The sequence below is a fragment of the Penicillium argentinense genome, assembly GCF_028826775.1.
Source record: "Penicillium argentinense strain IBT 30761 chromosome Unknown utg000004l_segment0_segment0, whole genome shotgun sequence".
NCBI lineage: Eukaryota > Fungi > Ascomycota > Eurotiomycetes > Eurotiales > Aspergillaceae > Penicillium > Penicillium argentinense.
The window spans coordinates 2106241-2126762 of NW_026622663.1; the positions used below are offsets into that span (position 1 = coordinate 2106241).

General features: G+C 50.7%; 9 protein-coding genes across 9 annotated transcripts; 5 read left to right on the top strand and 4 right to left on the bottom strand.

The window, feature by feature from the left end:
• Nucleotides 1-69: 69 nt before the first annotated feature.
• N7532_003697 (Zn(II)2Cys6 transcription factor) lies at nt 70-2157 on the top strand (the record flags this gene model as incomplete). Its single annotated transcript, XM_056616191.1, has 1 exon — nt 70-2157. The coding sequence occupies one exon, from the start codon at nt 70-72 to the stop codon at nt 2155-2157; it is 2088 nt and encodes a 695-aa protein (XP_056476548.1).
• Nucleotides 2158-2673: 516 nt separating this feature from the next.
• On the top strand, nt 2674-3381 carry N7532_003698 (SDR family NAD(P)-dependent oxidoreductase; the record flags this gene model as incomplete). Its single annotated transcript, XM_056616192.1, has 1 exon — nt 2674-3381. The coding sequence occupies one exon, from the start codon at nt 2674-2676 to the stop codon at nt 3379-3381; it is 708 nt and encodes a 235-aa protein (XP_056476549.1).
• A 782-nt stretch (nt 3382-4163) lies between these two features.
• On the top strand, nt 4164-5113 carry N7532_003699 (Dyp-type peroxidase; the record flags this gene model as incomplete). The annotated part of the gene is given in 2 exon segments (XM_056616193.1): nt 4164-4684; nt 4702-5113. The coding sequence occupies 2 exon segments, from the start codon at nt 4164-4166 to the stop codon at nt 5111-5113; spliced, it is 933 nt and encodes a 310-aa protein (XP_056476550.1).
• A 148-nt stretch (nt 5114-5261) lies between these two features.
• Nucleotides 5262-6959, bottom strand: N7532_003700 (flavin-containing monooxygenase; the record flags this gene model as incomplete). Its single annotated transcript, XM_056616194.1, has 1 exon — nt 5262-6959. The coding sequence occupies one exon, from the start codon at nt 6957-6959 to the stop codon at nt 5262-5264; it is 1698 nt and encodes a 565-aa protein (XP_056476551.1).
• A 1454-nt stretch (nt 6960-8413) lies between these two features.
• On the bottom strand, nt 8414-8683 carry N7532_003701 (short-chain dehydrogenase; the record flags this gene model as incomplete). Its single annotated transcript, XM_056616195.1, has 1 exon — nt 8414-8683. One exon carries the CDS (start codon nt 8681-8683, stop codon nt 8414-8416), a length of 270 nt encoding a protein of 89 aa, XP_056476552.1.
• Nucleotides 8684-10469: 1786 nt separating this feature from the next.
• Nucleotides 10470-13066, bottom strand: N7532_003702 (fungal specific transcription factor domain-containing protein; the record flags this gene model as incomplete). The annotated part of the gene is made up of 8 exons (XM_056616196.1): nt 10470-10959; nt 11011-11111; nt 11173-11728; nt 11787-12229; nt 12301-12430; nt 12484-12675; nt 12730-12890; nt 12980-13066. The coding sequence occupies 8 exons, from the start codon at nt 13064-13066 to the stop codon at nt 10470-10472; spliced, it is 2160 nt and encodes a 719-aa protein (XP_056476553.1).
• A 646-nt stretch (nt 13067-13712) lies between these two features.
• On the top strand, nt 13713-15701 carry N7532_003703 (uncharacterized protein; the record flags this gene model as incomplete). The annotated part of the gene is made up of 7 exons (XM_056616197.1): nt 13713-14083; nt 14141-14222; nt 14275-14534; nt 14587-14734; nt 14790-15100; nt 15276-15408; nt 15456-15701. The coding sequence occupies 7 exons, from the start codon at nt 13713-13715 to the stop codon at nt 15699-15701; spliced, it is 1551 nt and encodes a 516-aa protein (XP_056476554.1).
• A 479-nt stretch (nt 15702-16180) lies between these two features.
• On the top strand, nt 16181-17644 carry N7532_003704 (sulfatase family protein; the record flags this gene model as incomplete). Its single annotated transcript, XM_056616198.1, has 1 exon — nt 16181-17644. The coding sequence occupies one exon, from the start codon at nt 16181-16183 to the stop codon at nt 17642-17644; it is 1464 nt and encodes a 487-aa protein (XP_056476555.1).
• A 389-nt stretch (nt 17645-18033) lies between these two features.
• Nucleotides 18034-19811, bottom strand: N7532_003705 (uncharacterized protein; the record flags this gene model as incomplete). Its single annotated transcript, XM_056616199.1, has 2 exons — nt 18034-19384; nt 19435-19811. 2 exons carry the CDS (start codon nt 19809-19811, stop codon nt 18034-18036), a joined length of 1728 nt encoding a protein of 575 aa, XP_056476556.1.
• Nucleotides 19812-20522: the final 711 nt, after the last annotated feature.

Sequence of the window (20522 nt, forward strand, 5' to 3'; positions counted from 1 at the left end):
TGACCGCTCGACCATGACGAGCATTCTTGGTCGTACAGAGGGGAATCCCCACGGCCGTTCATTTACAGGATGCGCAACGGTATGCTGCCTCCTCCCGCTGCCGGGGAAATCACACTGACCTTCCAGTGTCGAACTCGCCATGTAAAATGCGACGAAGGGCGGCCGACATGCTTGATGTGCGCATACTTCGGCCTGGAATGCGCTGGGTATAAGAAGGATATCTTCTTCGAATCGAAGAACCCCGCCAGCAGGATCCGATTTCGCCGGCCATTGTTGACGGAGGAAGAACGGAAGCGCATGAGCCAGTGGCTGATCACATCGGCGCCGCCCAAGTCAACACATCGACTATTACTGCAAATAGACGAGCAGAGCGAATCTGCGTCTCCATTAGAGAATGTTGAGGTTTCACATGGGCCGTTCGGCGTGTTCAGGGTGCAGCCTTCTCGAAATGCGCAGATTGCCACTCCGCCGCCTCTTGACCAGCATCCTATAGCCGACGAGTCCGAGGATACAACAAACAGCGGCCCTCCACAGGATGTCACTCACATGATAGATTCGTTCTCGGTGGCCCCAGGAATGTCCCAATGGTCTCCAGGATTTATGGAATCCCTTCTTGAACAGCCAGACCACGATCTCAGCTCTACTTCACCCGACCTTTTAGACCTGATAATGGATCAAGCTCCATTGGAGGATACTTCAATCACACCGCAACCCTACCAACTAACCTCAACAATACCAGAGACCCTTTGCAACCCTTCCATCACTACTACTTCCATCACCCCTGCTCCGGGAGGAAGTAGAGCTCTACCACAAGACGCAGTATTTCTGCTAAAACACTACTCCTCCACTGTGATAAGTCTAATGACTCCCGTGAGACACAAGAAGACTCCATGGCACGTCTTATTCATTCCCCATGCCAAGGACTGTCTCGCCGCCCTCGCAATGGGTGAAGAATTGAACCATGCCAGCCTATGCGCATTTTATGGCACACTAGCAATCAGTGCATTCAGCCTGGGTGGCGTCTCCCGATCCCAATTTTGGCTAGATCAGGGCCGACTCTATCTCCGCCAAGCTCAAGACCATACCAGACTGATGCTCATGACCGCCTACAATATCCCCAAATTAGCCAAATACAAGTCGACATTGATGGCCATACTGACCATGGTCCAATTATCCAACTTCTGCGGCAATCGCAATGAGGCAGAAGGGTACTTCCTGGAAGCAGAGAAATTCATCCGCATGAAAGGATTGAAGCGCAGGAAATCACGCAAGGTTCGACTGCTGCATCATTGCTATGTTTTCGAACGCATGTTTCACGAGAGTATCTTCATTTGCGGCGAAAACTCGAATCAGCGCCGTAATGTGCGTCGCGCTATTGAATCTAGTGGTCTTGCCCCGGCTAGTGTTGATGGGCTATCTTTCCGTCTATACAAGTGGAAGAATCTCCACCAAGAGATGCTGCGTGTTCGGGATCGGGAAGAAGGAGAGAATGATCTTCATCTGGAGCGACCGGGTCTCTTCTCGGCAACCCTTTATCCGGAGATCTTTGGGATTCCCGAGACATGGATGATTCTCTTGTCATTGATTATCCGACTCGGCACCGAGAAGGATGCCTCAGAGCAACAACGCACCCCGAACGGTCTCAACCTGAAAGATTTTATCAGCCGCGCAAAGAGTTTGGAAGAGTACATCAATCGGCTGGAACGACCAAGCCAGGCTTCATTTGGACTTGGAACCCATCAATCCTCGGTTGACCAACATATCTTGGAGAATATGCTCGAGGCCATGCGCCAGGCTCTGGCTATCTACTTCTACCGGCGGATCTACGACATCGACGCGTCGATGCTACAAGAGAAGGTGACGGGAGTTCGAGACTGTCTGCTTCAGTGTGAATATGCCGACTCGAGTGTTGTTCATGGTTCAGCCGGTTTTATCTGGCCTGCTTTTATTGCGGCTTGCGAGGCCGAGGATCCGAAGGTGCAGGAGTCGTTTTCGACTTGGTTTGAGATGTCGTCTCAGCGGAGTGGACTGTCTTGTTTTGGACAAACACTGGCTTCTATTGAGAAGATTTGGCAGGAGAAGAGGGATGGAAATGGGAGTAGTGTTACTTGGGTGGATTTGATGAAGCGGACGGCTTCTTTACAGCATGGAGTATGATATTGCCAAGTCATTAACTTATTATTTTTTTTTTCACTACGGAACTAGCATTATAGTAGCGCTTTTATTCAATCTTCACTTACATATGTGTTAAATGTGAATGAATTTCTCTACTCTACTTCCACCTTAATGGAGTATTTCTCCTCACCTATGACTTACCATTATAGCAATTAGAAATAGAATTACCGTTCTAGCCGCCCTCCCCGCAGTCGTGTAGCCACTCGCAGCTTGCAGCGTGTCACCTGCAACCTGAGCCAACCGGTGATCTACGATCCAGCATGATAAGGTGCAGGGCGGGGATCTGCGCTACCTGAGGGTACCCCAGCGCTTGAGGAAGGCTTCCGCGACAGACCCACTTTGGAGTACAAACAGAAGTATATGTCCAAGAGGCGGAGCTCCCCTCACTTACTTATTTTCAGCCAGCGCCCCCAATTCATGAAGAGAAGATAGTTTTCACTTATTTCGTGCTCTAATTCCTCGAAAAAAAGTCAACCTACTGCATAACCCATCGAAGAGATGGACGTACCTGGCATTGCATTGGTCACAGGCGGCGCCTCTGGCATCGGACGCGCCTGCGCCCTGGGCCTAATCAGAGACGGCGTCTCGGGCCTCGCCCTCCTTGACCTAAACCAACAAGACCTGGAAAAAGTCAAGTCAGAAATTCAAGTCCGACAACGCACACTCGGCCACACCGACCCAGCCCGAATCGAAGTCTACCCCACAAACGTCGGCGACGAAGCCCGCGTCAACGAAGTAGTGTCAATAGTCGCTCGAACATTTGGCCGCCTCGACTACGTCGTCAACGCAGCCGGAATCGCAATGAAGCACCCTGGCGGCACGGCCTTTGTCGAAACCTCCGACTGGGATCACATCCTCAACATCAACCTGAACGGAACATTCTTTGTGCTGCGCGCCGCGGCGAAGATTATGTTGCAGCAGGAACCGATTCGGTCGAGCATTGACGGGAGACCACTTCAAAGGGGGTCGATTGTCAATTTCTCGTCTATCCAGGGTGTTGTTGGGATTCCTTTGTCGACCGCTTATACGGTGACCAAGCATGCTGTTATTGGGTTGACAAAGACTGCTTCGGAGGACTATGCGAAAGATGGGTTGAGGATTAATGCGATCTGTCCGGGGTATACCGAGACGCCTTTGACGACGAAGTCGCCGCAGATCCTCCAGGCTATGAAAGAAAGGGGTTGCCTCGGCCGTGCCGATGGTTAGGATGGGTCGTCCGGAGGAGATTGCCGATGGGGTGATTTACTTGTGTGGTGGACGCAGTTCCTTTGTTACTGGGACATCTTTGATGGTTGATGGAGGTTATACCCAACGATGAAAGGTGCTTTCTGTTTATGTTGACCTTTTATTTAGATGTCGATAACCTAGCGCAGTCGAATATACTGTTACCGTTTGACCTTTACGAGCAAGAATCGAGACAGAGTGTTTGAAAAAACAACCTCGATATCGAGACTTGTATGTAGGTTTGATGTAGAATTAAATCTAGGGTCCCAGCAGGTGATCCGATGTTAAATATAGTAGTAGTGCCTTAAGGTACTCAGTGTAGTTGTAGCTGGTCGCTCCGCTTCCGGATGTGTGACCTCATCACCCGCCAATAGTCGGCATCATAGACTTCTGCATTCCACTTCCCGAAGAATAGCCCTGGATATCTCAAAATGCTGGCCAATAATGAATGACCTGTACTTAAATAGTCTGTCTTCCGCCTGGCATCCCAACGACTTCTTAAGGCGCGGTGCGGTCACTTGGTTCATCATTTCGTCGCGACAGCCATGAGCAGAGCTAGAACGAATATATCGAGCTGTTACAACATCATACTTCGACCACTGCCAAGCTTGCAACGTCAAATGAGCAATACTGGTAGAAGCCCAGCTTCAAACCTACTGAAGGCCCTCCAACGACCAGCATCATCCCGAACAAGCCAACAAAGACTCTCTTCCACACCCCAGAACCTGTCACCCGCCGCGCCACAAAAGCCAAGCAAAGCAAAAATGAGCAGCCAGCGTGTACCAATTGCACCCCAGCGCGTCGATGCGCCCCTGACTCAATCAGCAACCTTCCTCGTCGTCACCGCGACCAAAAAGCCCGACTCAATCAGCACCATCCGCTCAACACTCGCCGGTCTAGAAAGCCTAGCCAAAAACGTCTCAATACGCGATCTAAGCGCTCAATTCGCCTGCACCGTCGGCATCGGCCATGACATATGGGACGAGCTGACAAAATTACCTCGTCCAGCTGAGCTGCACCCATTCCGCGAGGTGAAGGGCGCAAAGCATACCGCAATCTCTACACCCGGCGACCTGCTCTTCCACATCCGATCCGAGCGCCGAGACCTCTGCTTCGAGTTCGAGCGGCAATTAATGGACCAGCTCGGCGATGCGGTTTCGGTGGTAGACGAGACAGTTGGATTCCGATACTTCGACGTGCGCGATCTCCTCGGTTTCGTCGACGGCACGGCCAACCCCGTCGGACCTTCCGTTCCAGCCTCTGTTCTCGTCGCAGAAGAAGATCAGTCTGCGCAGGGGGAAGCTATATTGTTGTGCAGAAATACACCCACGACCTACCAGGCTGGAAAGTCCTGTCTACTGAGCAGCAGGAGAAGATAATTGGGCGGACGAAGATCGATAACATCGAGTTGGATGATGCTGAGTCTGGGCAGCGCTCTCATAAGACGTTGAACACGATTGAGGACGAAGATGGGAATGAGCGTGATATTTTGCGCGATAATATGCCGTTTGGATCGCCTGGGTCTGCGGAGTTCGGGACATACTTTATTGGATATACGCGACACTTGTGGGTGATCGAGAAGATGCTGGAGCGAATGTTTGTTGGAGATCCGCCTGGATTGCATGATCGGATTCTGGATTTCTCTAAACCATTGACTGGGACGACCTTCTTTGCGCCCTCGGCCAGCTTGTTGGCTAGTCTAGACTCCGACTGAAGAGGTGTTTTGGCTTCAATGGAACGATTATAATGATCTTTGGGCATGATATTATAGTCGAAAGGACTATCTAGATGAATGCGATGAAGCTAAACAACAGAAACTGCATGCGAATGTCGCTCAAGGCAAGAAGGGAAGCACAGAGTATTTAGATCCTTGCGAGGGGATCTGGCTGATCAGTCTTGAAGCAGAATCCTTTCCAACCATTCTCCTTGCACTCGGCACATCGTCGGCGGTACTCAACAGCATGACCAGAGTATCTGGCAACACTACGAACAGTCTTTCCCTTGATGTTCTTGTTGACGCCAGTCATCCAGCTGTCAATTTCGTTCGACAGTGATCCCTTGCTGCATTCTACTACGTGTTCCGTCCATTCCTCCACAGCCCTCTCGGTCGGCTCGACGTAAGTGTAGTTGTTATCCTTGCAGTATTGAAGTAGATCAGAGACCACTGCAACAGCATGCTCAATTGTCCGGGGCGCGTTGCCGAAGGGCTGGTGAGGTCCGAGAACCATGAACATGTTGGGCATCGAGCGAGCCGTCAATCCAAGATAAGTTCGGGGACGATGATCGACCCAGACGGCTTGCTCGCCTTGCTCAGTATCACTGCTACCGACAAGGGGTCGACCATCCTTGGCATGCCACTCAATAGCACTGAAAGCACCGGTAATGGCATCGAAGCCAGTGGCATAAATCAGCACATCAAGGTCATGGTGCTTGCCGTCAGATGTCTTGATACCCTTTCCCGTAATTCGCTCGATCGGTGTTTGTTGCAAATCAACCAAATTCACGTTGGGTTTGTTATACACTTCGAAATATCCGCTTTCAAGCGGCACTCGTCTGGTGCCAAAGCCATGGTTCTTCGGGATCAGGCTCTCAGCGACCTTGGGATCGTGCACGCGTTGTCGAATCTTGTTTGCGATAAAGTCGGAGTAGAGCTTGTTCGCCTCACGGTTGGTGTATGTGTCGCTGAAAGCTCCGAGCCATTTTGCGAATCCTGGTTTTGCATAGATCTCCTCCCACAGTGTGTAGCGCTCTTCCTCGGAAACTTCCAAGGACTTCCGAGGGTCGGCTTGGTGCATGAAGCAACCAGGTGTTTCGGCGCAGAGTTGAAAGATGTCGTCGTAGTTCTCCCAGTGGGTTTTCATTTGCTCGAGGCTGATTTCCTCATTGCGCAAGGGCGCGGACCAGTTTGCGGTTCGTTGGAAAACGGTAATTGATTGAACGTTCGGATCCTTGGACACGGCCGTGATGGTTTGGATTCCGGTCGCACCGGTACCGATAACACCAACGCGCTTGTTGGCGAAGCTGTGCTTGAGATCAAAATTCTTGGGCCAGCGAGAGGTATGGAATGCTTCGCCTTGGAAATCTTCGATGCCGGGAATGACGGGCAGCGTGGGGGACGACAAGAACCCCATGCAGCTAACAAAGAACCGGGCCTGGTATGACTTTCCAGTATCATCCGTAAACAACCATGTCCGACTGGTATCCTGCCAGTGAGCAGACTTGATGCGAGTTTGGAACTGGATGTTCTTTGACAGGTCGTGTTTGTCCGCGATCCGTTCGATGTATCGGAGGATCTCCGACTGAGGGGCAAATGACTCCTTCCAGTGCCATTCATTCCTCAGCTCTTTGTCGAAAGAGAATGCGTATGAAAGAGACTCAGAGTCAACTCGGGCACCAGGATAGCGATTCCAAAACCAGGTTCCGCCCACGCTCTCGGCGGCTTCCAGTACGCGGATGCGCCACGTAGGGAAACGCTTTCGTAGGTGGTAGAGGCTGCAAACTCCGGATAGACCGGCTCCGATAATGAGCACATCATAGTTTTCGACTTGAACGGACCCCATGATTGTTTGTTGATGAACGTGTTGTCTTGGTCTCCCTTTGTCTCGAAACTTGCGGACTTTATAGACCGCAGCCTGACTGGTAACGCCATGCTCTTGCTGGCGCGAAGTTTGCAGATAATAGGACAGTTTATCGCACTGGAAGGTGTCGGCGAAACCTCCTTAACAAGAGGTACCGTACCCTCAGGTACCTTCCCAAAGGGTACCCTGCCTCGGAGAGATCAAAGTGGGTAATGGCACTATCTCACAGAGGGGTTTATGCTTATATCTGTCACGTGTTTCTCCGCACCTGCGAGGCACGTGCCGGCAATGCTTTCCTAAAGAGATCAGAAGAACTATTGGCATGCAGGTGGTTCTCTTTCTCCCTCCTACAAAGATATGACATTCTTCCTTCTCCTCCAACAGCCAGGATAATCGTAACATCCGGTAAAAATTAAAGAAAATTCATAGGCCAGGTGCAGTTACTACCATTACACGATCCATAATGCTGTAAGCATGTCACAATAGATGAGGCGTGAACCAATGGCTTCAGATTCAGAAATGGAAAATATTTGGACATGGTCTAATCCAAAACAACGCAACAAGCCGGGGCCGATTAGATGCCGAGCAAACTCTCTGTCGAGACGAATATATCGGAATCCCTCAGGTACTGAGTCGCTTTGAGGTTTCCACTAAAGTGTTCACAAAGAGGATGAAAGAAACATAGATGTTGCTCATCAGATAGAAGTTTGGCTTGGGCGTTTCCATTATTCTTTGTTCCGCAAGACCGCACGACCAATTCGGAGAGGCGATTAAAGCTGTAATTATCATTGACAGCTTTTTTTCCGAACAGGGCCGACAGAGGCGGCAAACTGGAGAGGAAATACCACCCGGTATTGGAGTTGAGTTGGAGGCGAGGGAGGGGTTTACGGTACTGGAACTGCAATCAGGGATCTACCTGTTCTTACAGAAATGTTGCGAGAGAATTATGAACGAAGGGTCGTTCCAAGCCATGATCGAAAAGAGAATGCAGAGAAAAAAGGAAACATCAAAGAAAACACCTCCGAATCAGCCTGAAGAACATCCACTACTCACAATGACTACTCAAGAACCATATATTGCACCCACTGGAATGCAAATTGATTCGTTCCTGAACTCATACTGGTAAATTTAAGTTTGAAGCAAGAGAGGCTTTTGAAGATCAGGATGGACCCTTATGTTTTTGCAGAAACTGTACAAGTATATAGAGCCCACACACAAACACAATTACGTTCATATCGGAAAAAGGGCCCTGTGGACCAAGGCCCCAAGTCAGGTTCGGTCAATTACTTCAGAATCCAAGTGGAGAAAATGATAAAGGATCACTTTTGCGACATCATTGACTTACGTCTCGTATATTCTCATTTCGAAGAGGCGGAACAGCTTCTGGGAGAGCACGAAGACAGCCTGAACCTCCGAGACAACACCGTAGAACAGTTTCAGTTACCAGAAAGGTTTAAACTGTTCAGGCGGCTGTTTTCGGCCTTTTCCAGGTTGCGAGCTGTGAGGAGAAGGGTGGCTCTGATAGCTGACAGGGCACTGGCTGTTTCGAAGAAGATGCTTGAGGTAGCGCCTGTGATGACAATGACCTTGCCGGTGAGCTTGCATCCAACGACCTCATCTTTAATGATCTGGAGGGCGGTTGGTCGGGCGTCTCCCGCTCCTTGATGATTCCGATGTACATCAGCATAGAGACTTGCCGAAGACATTGCGAAAATTTCGTTTTGCGATTAGTGGAAATTGAAGAAGAATGCGGAAATGACAATTCAATTCAATTCAATTCAAAGTTCTATTAACCTGATGCAGCCCAACTAGAACGTAATGGCTATGCAGGTGCTTCCTCCGTCGGAAACAAGAACTCGTCCAAACGCCACGCCCAACAGTAACAAATACAAAGAAAATACTGCATGTCGCGGTTAAAAAACAGGTGAAAATCTCACAAAACCGTCATAGAACTCTCAAAATGAATGTAATCGGCTTATGCCAGCACACGCCGTGCCATGCGACCACATCTCATCCCCGTATTGCCGCACCATCCCATGCTTCTGCTTCCACATCTGCTCCAGTTGGCATGCCGTTTTTCAACATGCCATGTTCCTTCGATATCGTTCATCATCGGCGTTGTATTTCTCCCACTGCCTCTCGTCGCTGTAGGTTTTTGATATCTTCCTTATACCCAGCGTCTTCACCTCCTGCTGCCATTGACTGGAAGTGACATGATCGGAGATATATGGGGGTTTGGTGTTTGGTGTGCGTAGAAACACGTTCTGTATCGCGATCAAACATGGCGAGGCGTCACTTCTACTTATTTCTGATGATTCCTGTTGATTTCTGCCCAGTCCAACTTTGAAACGATTTCACGCAATATTGCATCCATCACTACCAGCACTAGTCACTAGTGATGACTAGTGAATATTGCTAGTAGACACAGTATTTTATGGATTTGTAATACTGCTAGTACTAACTATCTCCTACTACCTAAGAAATGCAGAGTCCGTCGCTACCACCGGTGGCTGCAGCCTCCGCGACATCCCGAAGTCCGCTGTCAATATTCCGCTCGCCTACATCTCGCCAAACTGCGCGGCCCCTGTTCCTGCTCGGCTTTTGCTACGCCCGCCAGAGTCCCACCGGTGTCGCCTCGCTACTCCGTCCGCTCGAGGATCCAGGCCCCCTTGTCTCTGGTTATGCAGATGAGCCCTCAGTCTACATAGGCCCTAGGGCCATATCAAATATGCCAATAGCGCAAGAGGAAACCCAACAAAGCATTTCTTGGATGTTCGTCTTGCCAACAGTCGGCAGCCGCGGCCGCGATCATTTCGGAGCAATATGTTCTATCTGTCCGGTGAAAGACCCACCTTGAATGCGCCACTAGTGGATTTCCAGCAATTCTCTTCCTCGATCCTGGCCTCCTGAAGCAGGGCTAAGTGGAATTTGTTCGTGCCGGGTTGCCTCTCCTGCAGCATATTTTCCGTGTGAGGGTATGTCAGAAGAGTATATCGACGCAGAGAATACATAGGAGGAGGAGGAGGAGGAGGAGGAGGAGAAAGAGCAGGAGCGCGAACAAGACATGCTAGCAAATGGAAGGAGCCACAGGCAAAGATCAAGGCCATCAACAACAAAACACGACAGAAGAGGAAATAGGCGAAGGGAGATGCATAATGGTGTGGGTACTTAAATCACCATGGCTTGACATATCCTCACCGAGACTCACCTGTACGTTCCGCGAGAAGAAATTAACAAATCAGTGTGCATATATTCAGCTGTTAAAGGCACAGAAGTAAACTGGCGACATGGACTGGTTTGAATCAAACCAAAAATTGAAAGCAAAACTCAATGAATAGTAGATCCCGAAGTGACAATGAAATTAAATAAGAACCAGGTAGTTCCTTCTTCTTTCAAAGATCTTCGTACTAAAAATATAGAGATGGACAAGACAATTTCACCATATCAGCGCCCTGCGGGAACCCGTCTTCTCCACTATCATATAAAGTACCTTTAAAAGGGAAACAGGAATGGGTCCACGCCAGTTTGTCCATCTGTCAAGTATTCCGCTGTCCACGCGGCGATTCCGCCATCCAGGATATCAAACACAGCTAGGTCTGCGAGATCCCATGTACCCCCAAAACCAGGTGCTGCCATAGGTCCCATATTACCCATCGCTAACGATGGGTCCTCTCTTGTTTGAGGAATGTACAACTGCCCCATATTTTGAAAGTTTCCGGGGCCTTGAATGCCGTGGAAGGTCGGATCTGGACTTTGAAGTAGTGCTTGAGGTGTCCCCATGTTTGATGGGTTTCGGTTTCTGGCACGACCTAGGCGTGAACGTGCCGTCGTTGGTGATGCGGTTGTTTGAGTAGATGGGGAATTTGATGCGGAGCATTGGTTGTCCTTTTCGTGAAGGGCTGTTCGGGCCATGCGATAGATGGCGAGTGGGTTCAGGACGTTTTCTGGTGATCCCTGTATAGGGGATCCTGGTGCTGGGGGACTTTTATCACAATTTAGAAGGGATTAGTTTGGATAGTGGGTTGAAACTTACATCATGTTCGTTTCATCGTGCGGGTGCGAGGTTGCTGTTGTATTGTGCGGGATCTGTGGTTGGATTCCTGAGGCAATCATCATTTTGATTACAGAGAAATACTAAGAAAGAATGTTAGCGAGAAGATACGTCGCGAAAATAGTGCTGAAAAGGTTGGCATACACAGTGTTCGGCAGTTGCGACCATAGGTCTCATTTGTAGGAGCCCTTCAAGATTCCTTTGCGCCAAGGATATTGTTCCTTCGACCTCTCGTTTACTCAAGCCGCGCGTAGAATGCTCGTTCAGCTTTAAAAAATAAAGCATGACCTTGGTGCTATCATGAGCAATGATACACAGCCAAGTATCAGCAAGCACCTTGGTGCCATGTCGCAGTGCCTCTGAAAGAATGCTGGACACCTCGCGAGCATTGTCAAAGCATGCCCTTCGGCAATGGTCAAGGAATTCTTGCTGATCGGGCGGAAACTGGATATCCTTCTGTATGCGAAACAGAGTGGGCATGCCGATGCGATACAGGTCAACCAGTGTTTGATGGAATGTGCACCATAGTAATGTCAAGGCCCCGAGCTGAGCTGATTCCTTACGGGCGTAAATAGCGCCTGGGCTCCACATCAGGCTTTGTGGAAGGGAGCGGCGCCATGTATCGAATTCTGCCGACAGCTGAAGAAATTCCGAGTTGTGTTCCCACGGTGGCGCTGAAGTATCGAGGTGCTTGACATATCTGAATATGTGATCAGATGGTATTGCCAGGGCTCGGTATTAACATTGCTAGAGCTTACCGCAAGACTTTCTTTCGACTGCTGACAAGCCGAATGAAATAGGATTCGATGCCCATATTTTGAGAGGGATCTGTGGGGACCATATCTCTTGACACGAAATTCAAAATCTTACTTTCATCCAGGGTTTCAGTGATGCATGGGATCCCTAATATGAAGTTGTGGCTGTGGCAGGGAAGCTGAATTTTAACATCCCGGTCTTCTAGCAAAGTGAGCTGGTTAACGCCACTGCCGACCCAGCTATCCATGACATAGCAGCTCCACATCAGACGACGTCGGGCTTCATTGACAATTGGAGATGAGTCTGGCTTTGAGCAAAGTACATCGGCGGAGCTTTCTAGATTCAGTTGCAATGCCTGTGACATTCTCGCGGTCATCCCGCTCAGCATGAAAGCACTCGCATAGCTTCCGATCCGGAGGTCATGATCGTAGAGAAGAATTGCAGTCTTCAAGCACCACAGGGTCAGATTGGTTTGTCATTTGAGAATTAATATGGTCCGAGGGGGGGTAGCTTTACCATTAGTTTCTCAATCGAAAGATCATCCAAGTCCATAAATATTCGTGCCTTGGCGATTTTCGCCCACTGATTCCCAGCGGACAGGATCGATTCGGGGGGTAGTTGCCCTGAATAATTCAGAGCTAGAAATCTTTGACCAATTGTCAGTACTGAGGCAGGCAGTGCTTCGAGTGAATGAGATACTTTGCGCCAAGAGCACAGATGATATGAAGTAGGGACTCTTCGTCGCGAAACGAACCCACGTCTTCATCTAGGCGCTGCATAAACGATGGCTTATGAACGAAGCCAAAGCATCTCAAAGGGTGAATATGCGCGAAGTATTCCTCGATCAACGCGCAGAGACGGTCGCCTTCTGGTAGCTCCGGTGTATAGAGCCTGTCTCGTTAGCTTGCGAATCGTTAATGTATTATGACACAAATGAACACCTACCATGACCATGGATTATTTGAGGTTTCATCAATTGATGTGGGCGCTGGCGGGTTATGATTTCCCGCAAGAGACTGAGTGGCATTCGTGATGGATACCGGTTCGTTGGTTTCAGCTGTGTCCACTGACTTTCGCCTCTCGGATCCCACGCTATTTATTTCTGCCTTATAAACGCAGTCGATGCCTTTTCTCGAACATCTATCACAAGACACCCCGCCAGTACATCGCGCTTTTGCATATCGGCAGGGCATACAAGATTTGGCAACTCGCTGCCGGACTGTTCCGGCCTGTGTGAATGCAGCATCGCGTAGTGACGCTTTGCGGGCTTTTGGGCGAGCATTGGCTCCTTGACCCGGTGGTCCTGGACAATCCAATTTCAGGCGCTCACAGTGTAGACACACCGGCCATCTCTCGTCACATTTGACCTTTCTCGCGCGGCAAAGAGAACATCCTGCGGCGATTGGTTAGATGCAGCTGCCTCCGACATTCCATGCTCGACCAATGACAAACCTGAACGAGAGCGTCGCGGTCCAGATGCTTTCCCCTGCAGGCGCGGGCTCGCGTCTCCACTCCACTCCATGCTGGCAAGTCCACTGCAGAAAGGAAAGAGTTGCGGCTCTCGCACGGCAATCGGCTACAGCCACGAGGGTCGGTGGCCCGCGGCAGAATTGCCTCGCAGTCGCCGGGGTACGCCCGCTTTCCTCCAATATCTTTTCGGCTCGTCGAAATGGAGCGCCCGATGGATGACTCTCGATGGCACAATTCGTGCACAGATTGACGTACGGCGTGTGAGAATACGACCTGCATGCTCGGTTCCCGGCCCCATCGGATGTCGGCTAGAGAGCAGGCCCTGCGCCATTCGCTGCGACTACTGAGCTCGAGCGGGTGGAGTACATAAAAATCCGGGGCCCCGGACCGACAGCTTGTTTTGCTTGTCCCGTACAGCCTATTGTGATCTAACTCCTAGGTTTAAGCTGCTTTTCGCCATGGGCAAACTCGCAGGCTTCAGCAATGTTTACTTGATCAGTGGACTGACGACCATCGGGGGCCTGATCCAGGGCTTCGACGTGTCGAGTATGTCTGCGATCATTGGCACCGATGAATACAAAATTTACTTCAATAAGCCCGATGCGGTTCTTCAGGGAGGTATCACAGCGAGCATGGCGGGTGGTTCCCTCCTGGGCTCGCTTCTGTCTTCCTGGACGAGCGATCGGTTTGGCCGACGCGATTCTCTCTTCATCGCATGCATCATTTGGTTGATTGGATCGACCTTGATGTGTGCTGTACAGAACGTCCCAATGTTGATCGTTTCTCGAGTGATCAACGGGTTCTCTGTCGGCATGCTTACGAGTCAAGGGTAAGATATACCTCCCAGTTGTGACACCCGTTCGCCACTGACTGATACATTTTCCAGGCCAATTCTTATCGCCGAAATCAGTCTCCCTCACCAACGTGGCCGGCTACTTTCATTGCAGCAATGGATGATTACTTGGGGTGTATGTGTTGATTTTTTACCCTAGTAAAAGCCTCAATACTGACTCGTGACAGATCATGATCATGTACTTCATTAGCTACGGCGCATCCTTCATGGGCAACAACGGCGTTTTCCGTCTTCCGTGGGGTATCCAAATGCTCCCAGCCATTGCCCTCCTCACCTGTCTACCCTTCATGCCGCGCTCCCCTCGCTGGCTGGCGGCGCATGACAGATGGGAGGAGGCCGTCGAGGTTCTCTCCCGACTCCACGCCAAGGGCAACACACTGGACCCTATCGTTATAGCACAGACAAATGAGATTCGCGAAAAGATTGAGTGAGTAGATCCTATTTCAATGAACTGACAAATTACTGACTTGATGTTACAGAGACGAAAAGCAATACCAGAGCACGTCGTGGCTCGAGCTCTTCCACTCACGCAACATCGTTCGTGTTCACATTGGCATTTTCACCCACATCTGGTCTCAAATGTCGGGCACCAATGCACTGATGTATTATATCGTATATATCTTCCAGGTAAGTATCGACTCATCCCAATATTGATTAACCTCGATCTAACGATATAACGCAGATGGCTGGTCTTACTGGCAACAACACCCTCATCTCTGCCTCTATTCAATATGTCATCAATGTGGTCATGACTCTCCCCGCCCTCATCTTTATCGACAAACTTCCTCGACGCCAACTGTTTATCTTTGGGGCTCTTGCCATGGGCGTCTTCCAGTTTACCCAGGCTGGACTCATGGCCTCCTACGGACACTATGTTCCAGGTGGCCTACCTGGATCACCAACGGTTACTTGGAAAGTCACCAACCCCAAGGCCTCCAAAGCGCTCATCGCTTGCTCGTATCTATTCATTGCATCATATGCACCCACTTGGGGGTAAATCTCAATCATATTAAGTACATTGATACGCAAAGAAATGCTAACACTTATTTTGTTATTCTGTTACTTAGGCCTCTAGGATGGTTAGTTCACGTTTAATAAAGCCCCCCCCCCCCAAAACAAAAACACCCATCACCCATCCTGGAGCCTATACTGACGAGACGCAATATAGGGCATACCCTCCCGAGATCATTCCCTTATACATCCGTAGCAAGGCCGTTTCACTTTCAACCTTCTTCAACTGGGGCTGCAACTTTGCACTTACCTTCTTCACTCCGCCTGGTTTTCAAAATATCCAGTGGAAGGTGAGTCCATCGTATGTTATTTTGTCGACGTCTCTGACCATCTCCAGCTTTACTGTATTTTCGGTACCTTCTGTATGGTCGCTGCCCTACACGTCTTTTTCCTGTTCCAGGAAACCTGCGGCAAGTCCCTCGAGGAAATCGACGACATCTTTGACAACCAGAGCATCTGGGCTTTCAAGGTTAGGCACACAGCCAGTCGGTTTGTCGCTGATATCGAACAGGCGAAGGAGGACCTAGATGCTGGTAAGATCGGTGTGAATCACGTCGAGCCCGTGAAGTCCTCCGCGGCATAGTGATCTTAATCTCTTCTATCTTATTACTCAATTTTTCAATTCAATGTAATCGATCCATGAACTTGCAATCTGTCTTTAATAATTACTGTCAGTTTCATTTCCGTAACATCCACTCAACTGTCTTGCCTACGGAACCTTCTGCATCAAGGGCCTTCACACCGATATCCGAGCAAGCAACTCAGGGTCTGCACGCCACCACCCACTAATCTGATACGAAGCCGCTCGAACAAAATCACAAATCTATTCGTAATATGGCGCAAGCAAAAAGCCCACTCTTTTAAACTCCACAAAGTCCCTCGACCAACCGACATCCGATCCGACATCCGGATATCACCCTCCAAACAGCCGACATCCGCCGCGAAAGTATGTAGATAAGAAATATCGCACGGAACCCCAAGCTCAATCCCAAAGCAAAAAGAAGAAGACATCTCGGACATATCGCCTCAAAAACATCATTCCCCATTGCAATTTCCTCCAAAATGGCGAAACGAAACATCCTCCTCATGATCGCCGACGACCTGGGCAAACAACTAGGCTGCTACGGCAACACCAAGATCCAAACACCTCACCTGGACCAACTCGCAGCAGAAGGAACAAAATTCGAGCAAGCATACACGAGCACGGCCTCTTGCAGCGCAAGCCGCTCAGTCATCTACACGGGCCTACACACGCACCAGAACGGACAATACGGGTTACACAACGGCCGTCACCACTTCACCACCTTCGACCACGTCGAGACGGCACCGGCCCTCTTCTCGAAGCACGGGTACAAGACCGGACTTATTGGGAAGGTGCATGTTGGGCCTTCATCCGCGTACCCGTGGGACCTACGCGCTGAGAGCGATAGTCGGGACGTTGCGGCGGTGGCGGATCAGGCTTCTGCGTTCTTTGAGTCGAGCAAGGAGGATGAGATGCCTTTTTTCTTGACGATAGGGTATATCGATCCGCATCGGGACCTTACGCGCTCTGGATTTGGGAATGTTGAGAGCTATGACCCGCGCTTGAAGAAGACTGAGTACAAACCAGAGGATGTGGCCGTTGAGCCATTCATAAATGATCTCCCTGGTGTGCGATTCGAGTTCTCTGAGTACTACCAGTCCATTTCGCGACTTGATCAGGGCGTGGGGATGGTCCTTGAGGGATTGAAGAAGAGCGGATTGAGCGATGATACCCTTGTCATCTTCATGAGTGATAACGGGCCACCGTTCATCAACTCTAAGACAACACTCTACGACGCCGGCGTGTGTCTACCACTCCTAATAAAATGCCCCGATTCCCCATCCGGCATCGCAAATCCAAACATGGTTTCCTACATTGATATTCTCCCGACGCTACTGGACTGGGCCGCCTACCCAACACCAACGCACCCATCCCGAATCGGGCGCTCCATCTTGCCCATCCTCGCGGAGAAGACACACCTCGAAGACTGGAGTCGCGTATTCGGCTCTCATACCTTCCATGAAATCACGAACTACTGGCCAACCCGCTTCATGCGCAACCGCCAATTCAAATACCACCGCAACATCGCCTGGCGTCTGGATTTCCCCTTCGCGGCTGATATTTACGGCTCGTTCACCTGGGAGGATATCCGGAACTCGGAGTCGAAGATGATTGGGTCGCGGCCCTTGAAGGATTATTTCTTCCGTCCCGCTGAGGAACTTTATGATATCCAGGTTGATCCGCATGAGGTGCGGAATCTTGCTAAGGAGCCGGAGTATAAGCAGGTGTTGGATGAGATGCGGGCGGCTGTTGAGGAGTGGCAGCGCCGGACGGAGGACCCTTGGTTGTATCGGGATGGGGTATCGATGCTTTTGGTTAAGCATCATCTTGAGGCGGGGCTTGAGGTGCCGGATCGGTTTGATTTTGATGAGAATGCGCCGCAGAGTAAGGGGTTGCCTAAGTTTGATTCGAAGCTTGCTTGGGGGCCAGAGGTGGAAAAGTAATCGTGGGGAAATGGATCCTGCGTTTTGTATGATAAAGTCCTGCGAGATTCTTAAATGTATATGAAAAAGTCAGTGTATATCTCCAATGTAAATTCGTGTATGCAATACAATGTGTGTATCCATGGTTAATATGGTTGTATGAAGTAGAGACGAGCCCATAGATAACGGCGTATGATATAAAATGGAGATAATCAGAGACGAAGGTACCAATGCCAAAATAGCCAAACCAGACAACACCAAACCACGTATAAGCAAGATCTTCCAAAGATCAAAGAGTAATAAACACGGCCGTTGCCATCATCAGTGTCAAAATGTCGTTACTTAAGGTCATGCAAATGCGTATCCAAAACACCAAAAATCCGACATATATGAAAAACCAAAGATTAAGATCACGCCTCACCCCATGTACCAAGTCCAGCACCGACCCCAATCGCACTACTGCTATCCACACTCCCGCCGATATCCCAGTAATTCCGACTAGAGCCCGTCAGAGTACGTCGACTTGAGATAGCCGACAACTTGGCACTTTGACTAGCACAGCTAGAACTGGGCCTTCGGAGATGCGGACGTAGAAGGGGTGATGACACGCCTACAGGGCCGGAGACACCGAAATAATTTGATGCTCTGCGGTTCTGTGTTTGGGAGCGGGTGTGGGCACGCGCCACCAGGGGATGGTGCTGACGGATGATCGCAGCGCGACGGGAGGGATCTTGCGTATGGCGAGGGGGCGGGTTGGGTGTGTGTTTCTCGGTGGGCATATATCCGCGCCGGCTGAAGCGGGTGCGCAGGTAGCGGAAGACCATCATGACATCCAGACCGCGTTCCCAGTATTCTTGCTCTTGTTGAATTCGAGCTGATTCCGAGACAGGGTCGGCGGGATCGTCATCTTCGATGCCCCATTGTGCTTCGTGCTCGCGGTTGGGGTCCCGCAGCGTGGGCATGAATTGCGGTGATGGTATTGAATCGGCTGCCGTATCGGATGTTTGTGCGGTTGGCTCAGTGAGCCTTTGCGAGTTGCTACTCTCTGCTAGGCGTCCGAGCGACATGCCTGCATACTCGCTCGAGATGCTCTTGGTCATTTGATAATAGCTGGTGAATGCCCCGGGATGCTCGCAGAGCTGGTGGACTAAGGTGCCCAATTCGCGGGCAATGCGTTGCAGAACATGGCTCTGCCAGAGAGGGGACTCTGCATATTCTGGTCCGGGTTCCCGAGCCAAGACGGTTTCCATATTCAGCTCTTCCCCAGGCCTGGAAGATACCTGACATTCCTCCGGCAGAGACTCGCCAAAGATGACGCTCAGCAGTTCATCGTCGATACCAATAAGGTCCCGGATGACTCTGCGGGTGATGCGACGCCAGAACGACTCGTCCGTTACCTCCATCTCCTCCTCATCCTTAGGCGCAGAGACAATCTCCGAATGCGCCTCGACGATACGTGCAGGCGAGACATCCTCCACGGAGCGCGGAATGCTAAATTGACTAGCACTAGCACGGCTACCAGGGCGCCGACGAGTCTCCCGCTCAATCTCCTGCAACAGAGCCCGGCTCTGATCCAACCTCCACTGTTCGATCCGCTGCCATCTCTCCCGCTCCACATTGGCCTCACTTTCATCCACCGTTTCCAGATGTCGCTGGACACTAGAGTGACGGCGATGACGAGAGTAAGATTGCCTTCGCTGGGGATTATACTGCTCATGCTGCCACAGCTGATCCTGAGCCAACTGGCTCGAGGCATGGAAGCTCCCTAGCCCATCATGGGCGGGAAGTATAGCCAGTTGCCCTTGATCCACCCGTGCGGGGAAGTGGGCAGCAGTGATGGGGCGCGAAATGCATGCAGCCCATCATCCAAGCTATCCAGCTCGGTCCCGTCCTCGTCGAGCTGGTCGTCCAGCGCATCTTCTCCCTCAGCATCGAGCTCAGGGCCAACTATTGATCGAGTGGCCGTTCCCAGAGAGTCAAAGTCACTCAGACGCGAGGCTCCGGCGGTGCGTGTCCTGTCCGTCGAGGTCGTGTGCGTGCGAGCGGTCGGGGAGAACAGGATCCATTGTGCCGTGTCTTCTTCTTGCTGTTCGGTTGGGAACGGTGGTATATCGAGAGGCGGTGGACGTTGGGGAGTCGAGTAGGAGGTTCGACGGCGTTGCGCCTGCGTAGGAACGCGGAATGCCATGGTGATCGAGTCGTTGATCAACCAGATTCGAGAGTGTCGTGGGGCTTCCCCGCTACGAAGGACCGCCAGACGAGGGCGGTCAGATGGCAAGTATTCAGTCGAAAGAGGGAGTTCCAACAAGAGACGTCAAGAGAAGTTGGGAAAACCACGAGAAACAAAGACGCTGGGGCAGGAACGATGATGCGTTGATAGCGGGAGATAACCAGGCGGTCAAGTGGAGCCAAGCGGATGATGCAAGCGGAGCAGCAAGTAGCGGTATCGGACCACCTCACTACCTTCCCTCATCAAACGTTGGGATTTTGAACAAAACACAGTGGTGAGAGGTGGAAAAATACTACAACCCCTGGACAGGGCAAGTGTCAAGATGTTAGAACGATGTCAGCCCGATAAAACGAGCGATGGACCAACAAATGTGACTGCTCGCGTGTGACTGCCTCGCTCTGCCCGCATCAAGGCGCTACCGAGTCGGGTTAGCCATGTCTGACGTGGGTTAAAGTGGCAACAGGGATCGACACAGTGCGTCGATCGTTTCAGCCGGAAGGCACAGGTGGTGTCAGGTCGATGAAATGGCTCAGATCGCGTCAGGAACAGGCGACATGTACCGTAGGTATGTACAAAAGAAGGTACATAGGGAAGCGTAGTGGGGTGCCATGCAAATGTGATATAATATGCTCGCTCGAACAGGGTATATACAAGATTCCAATCAACGTG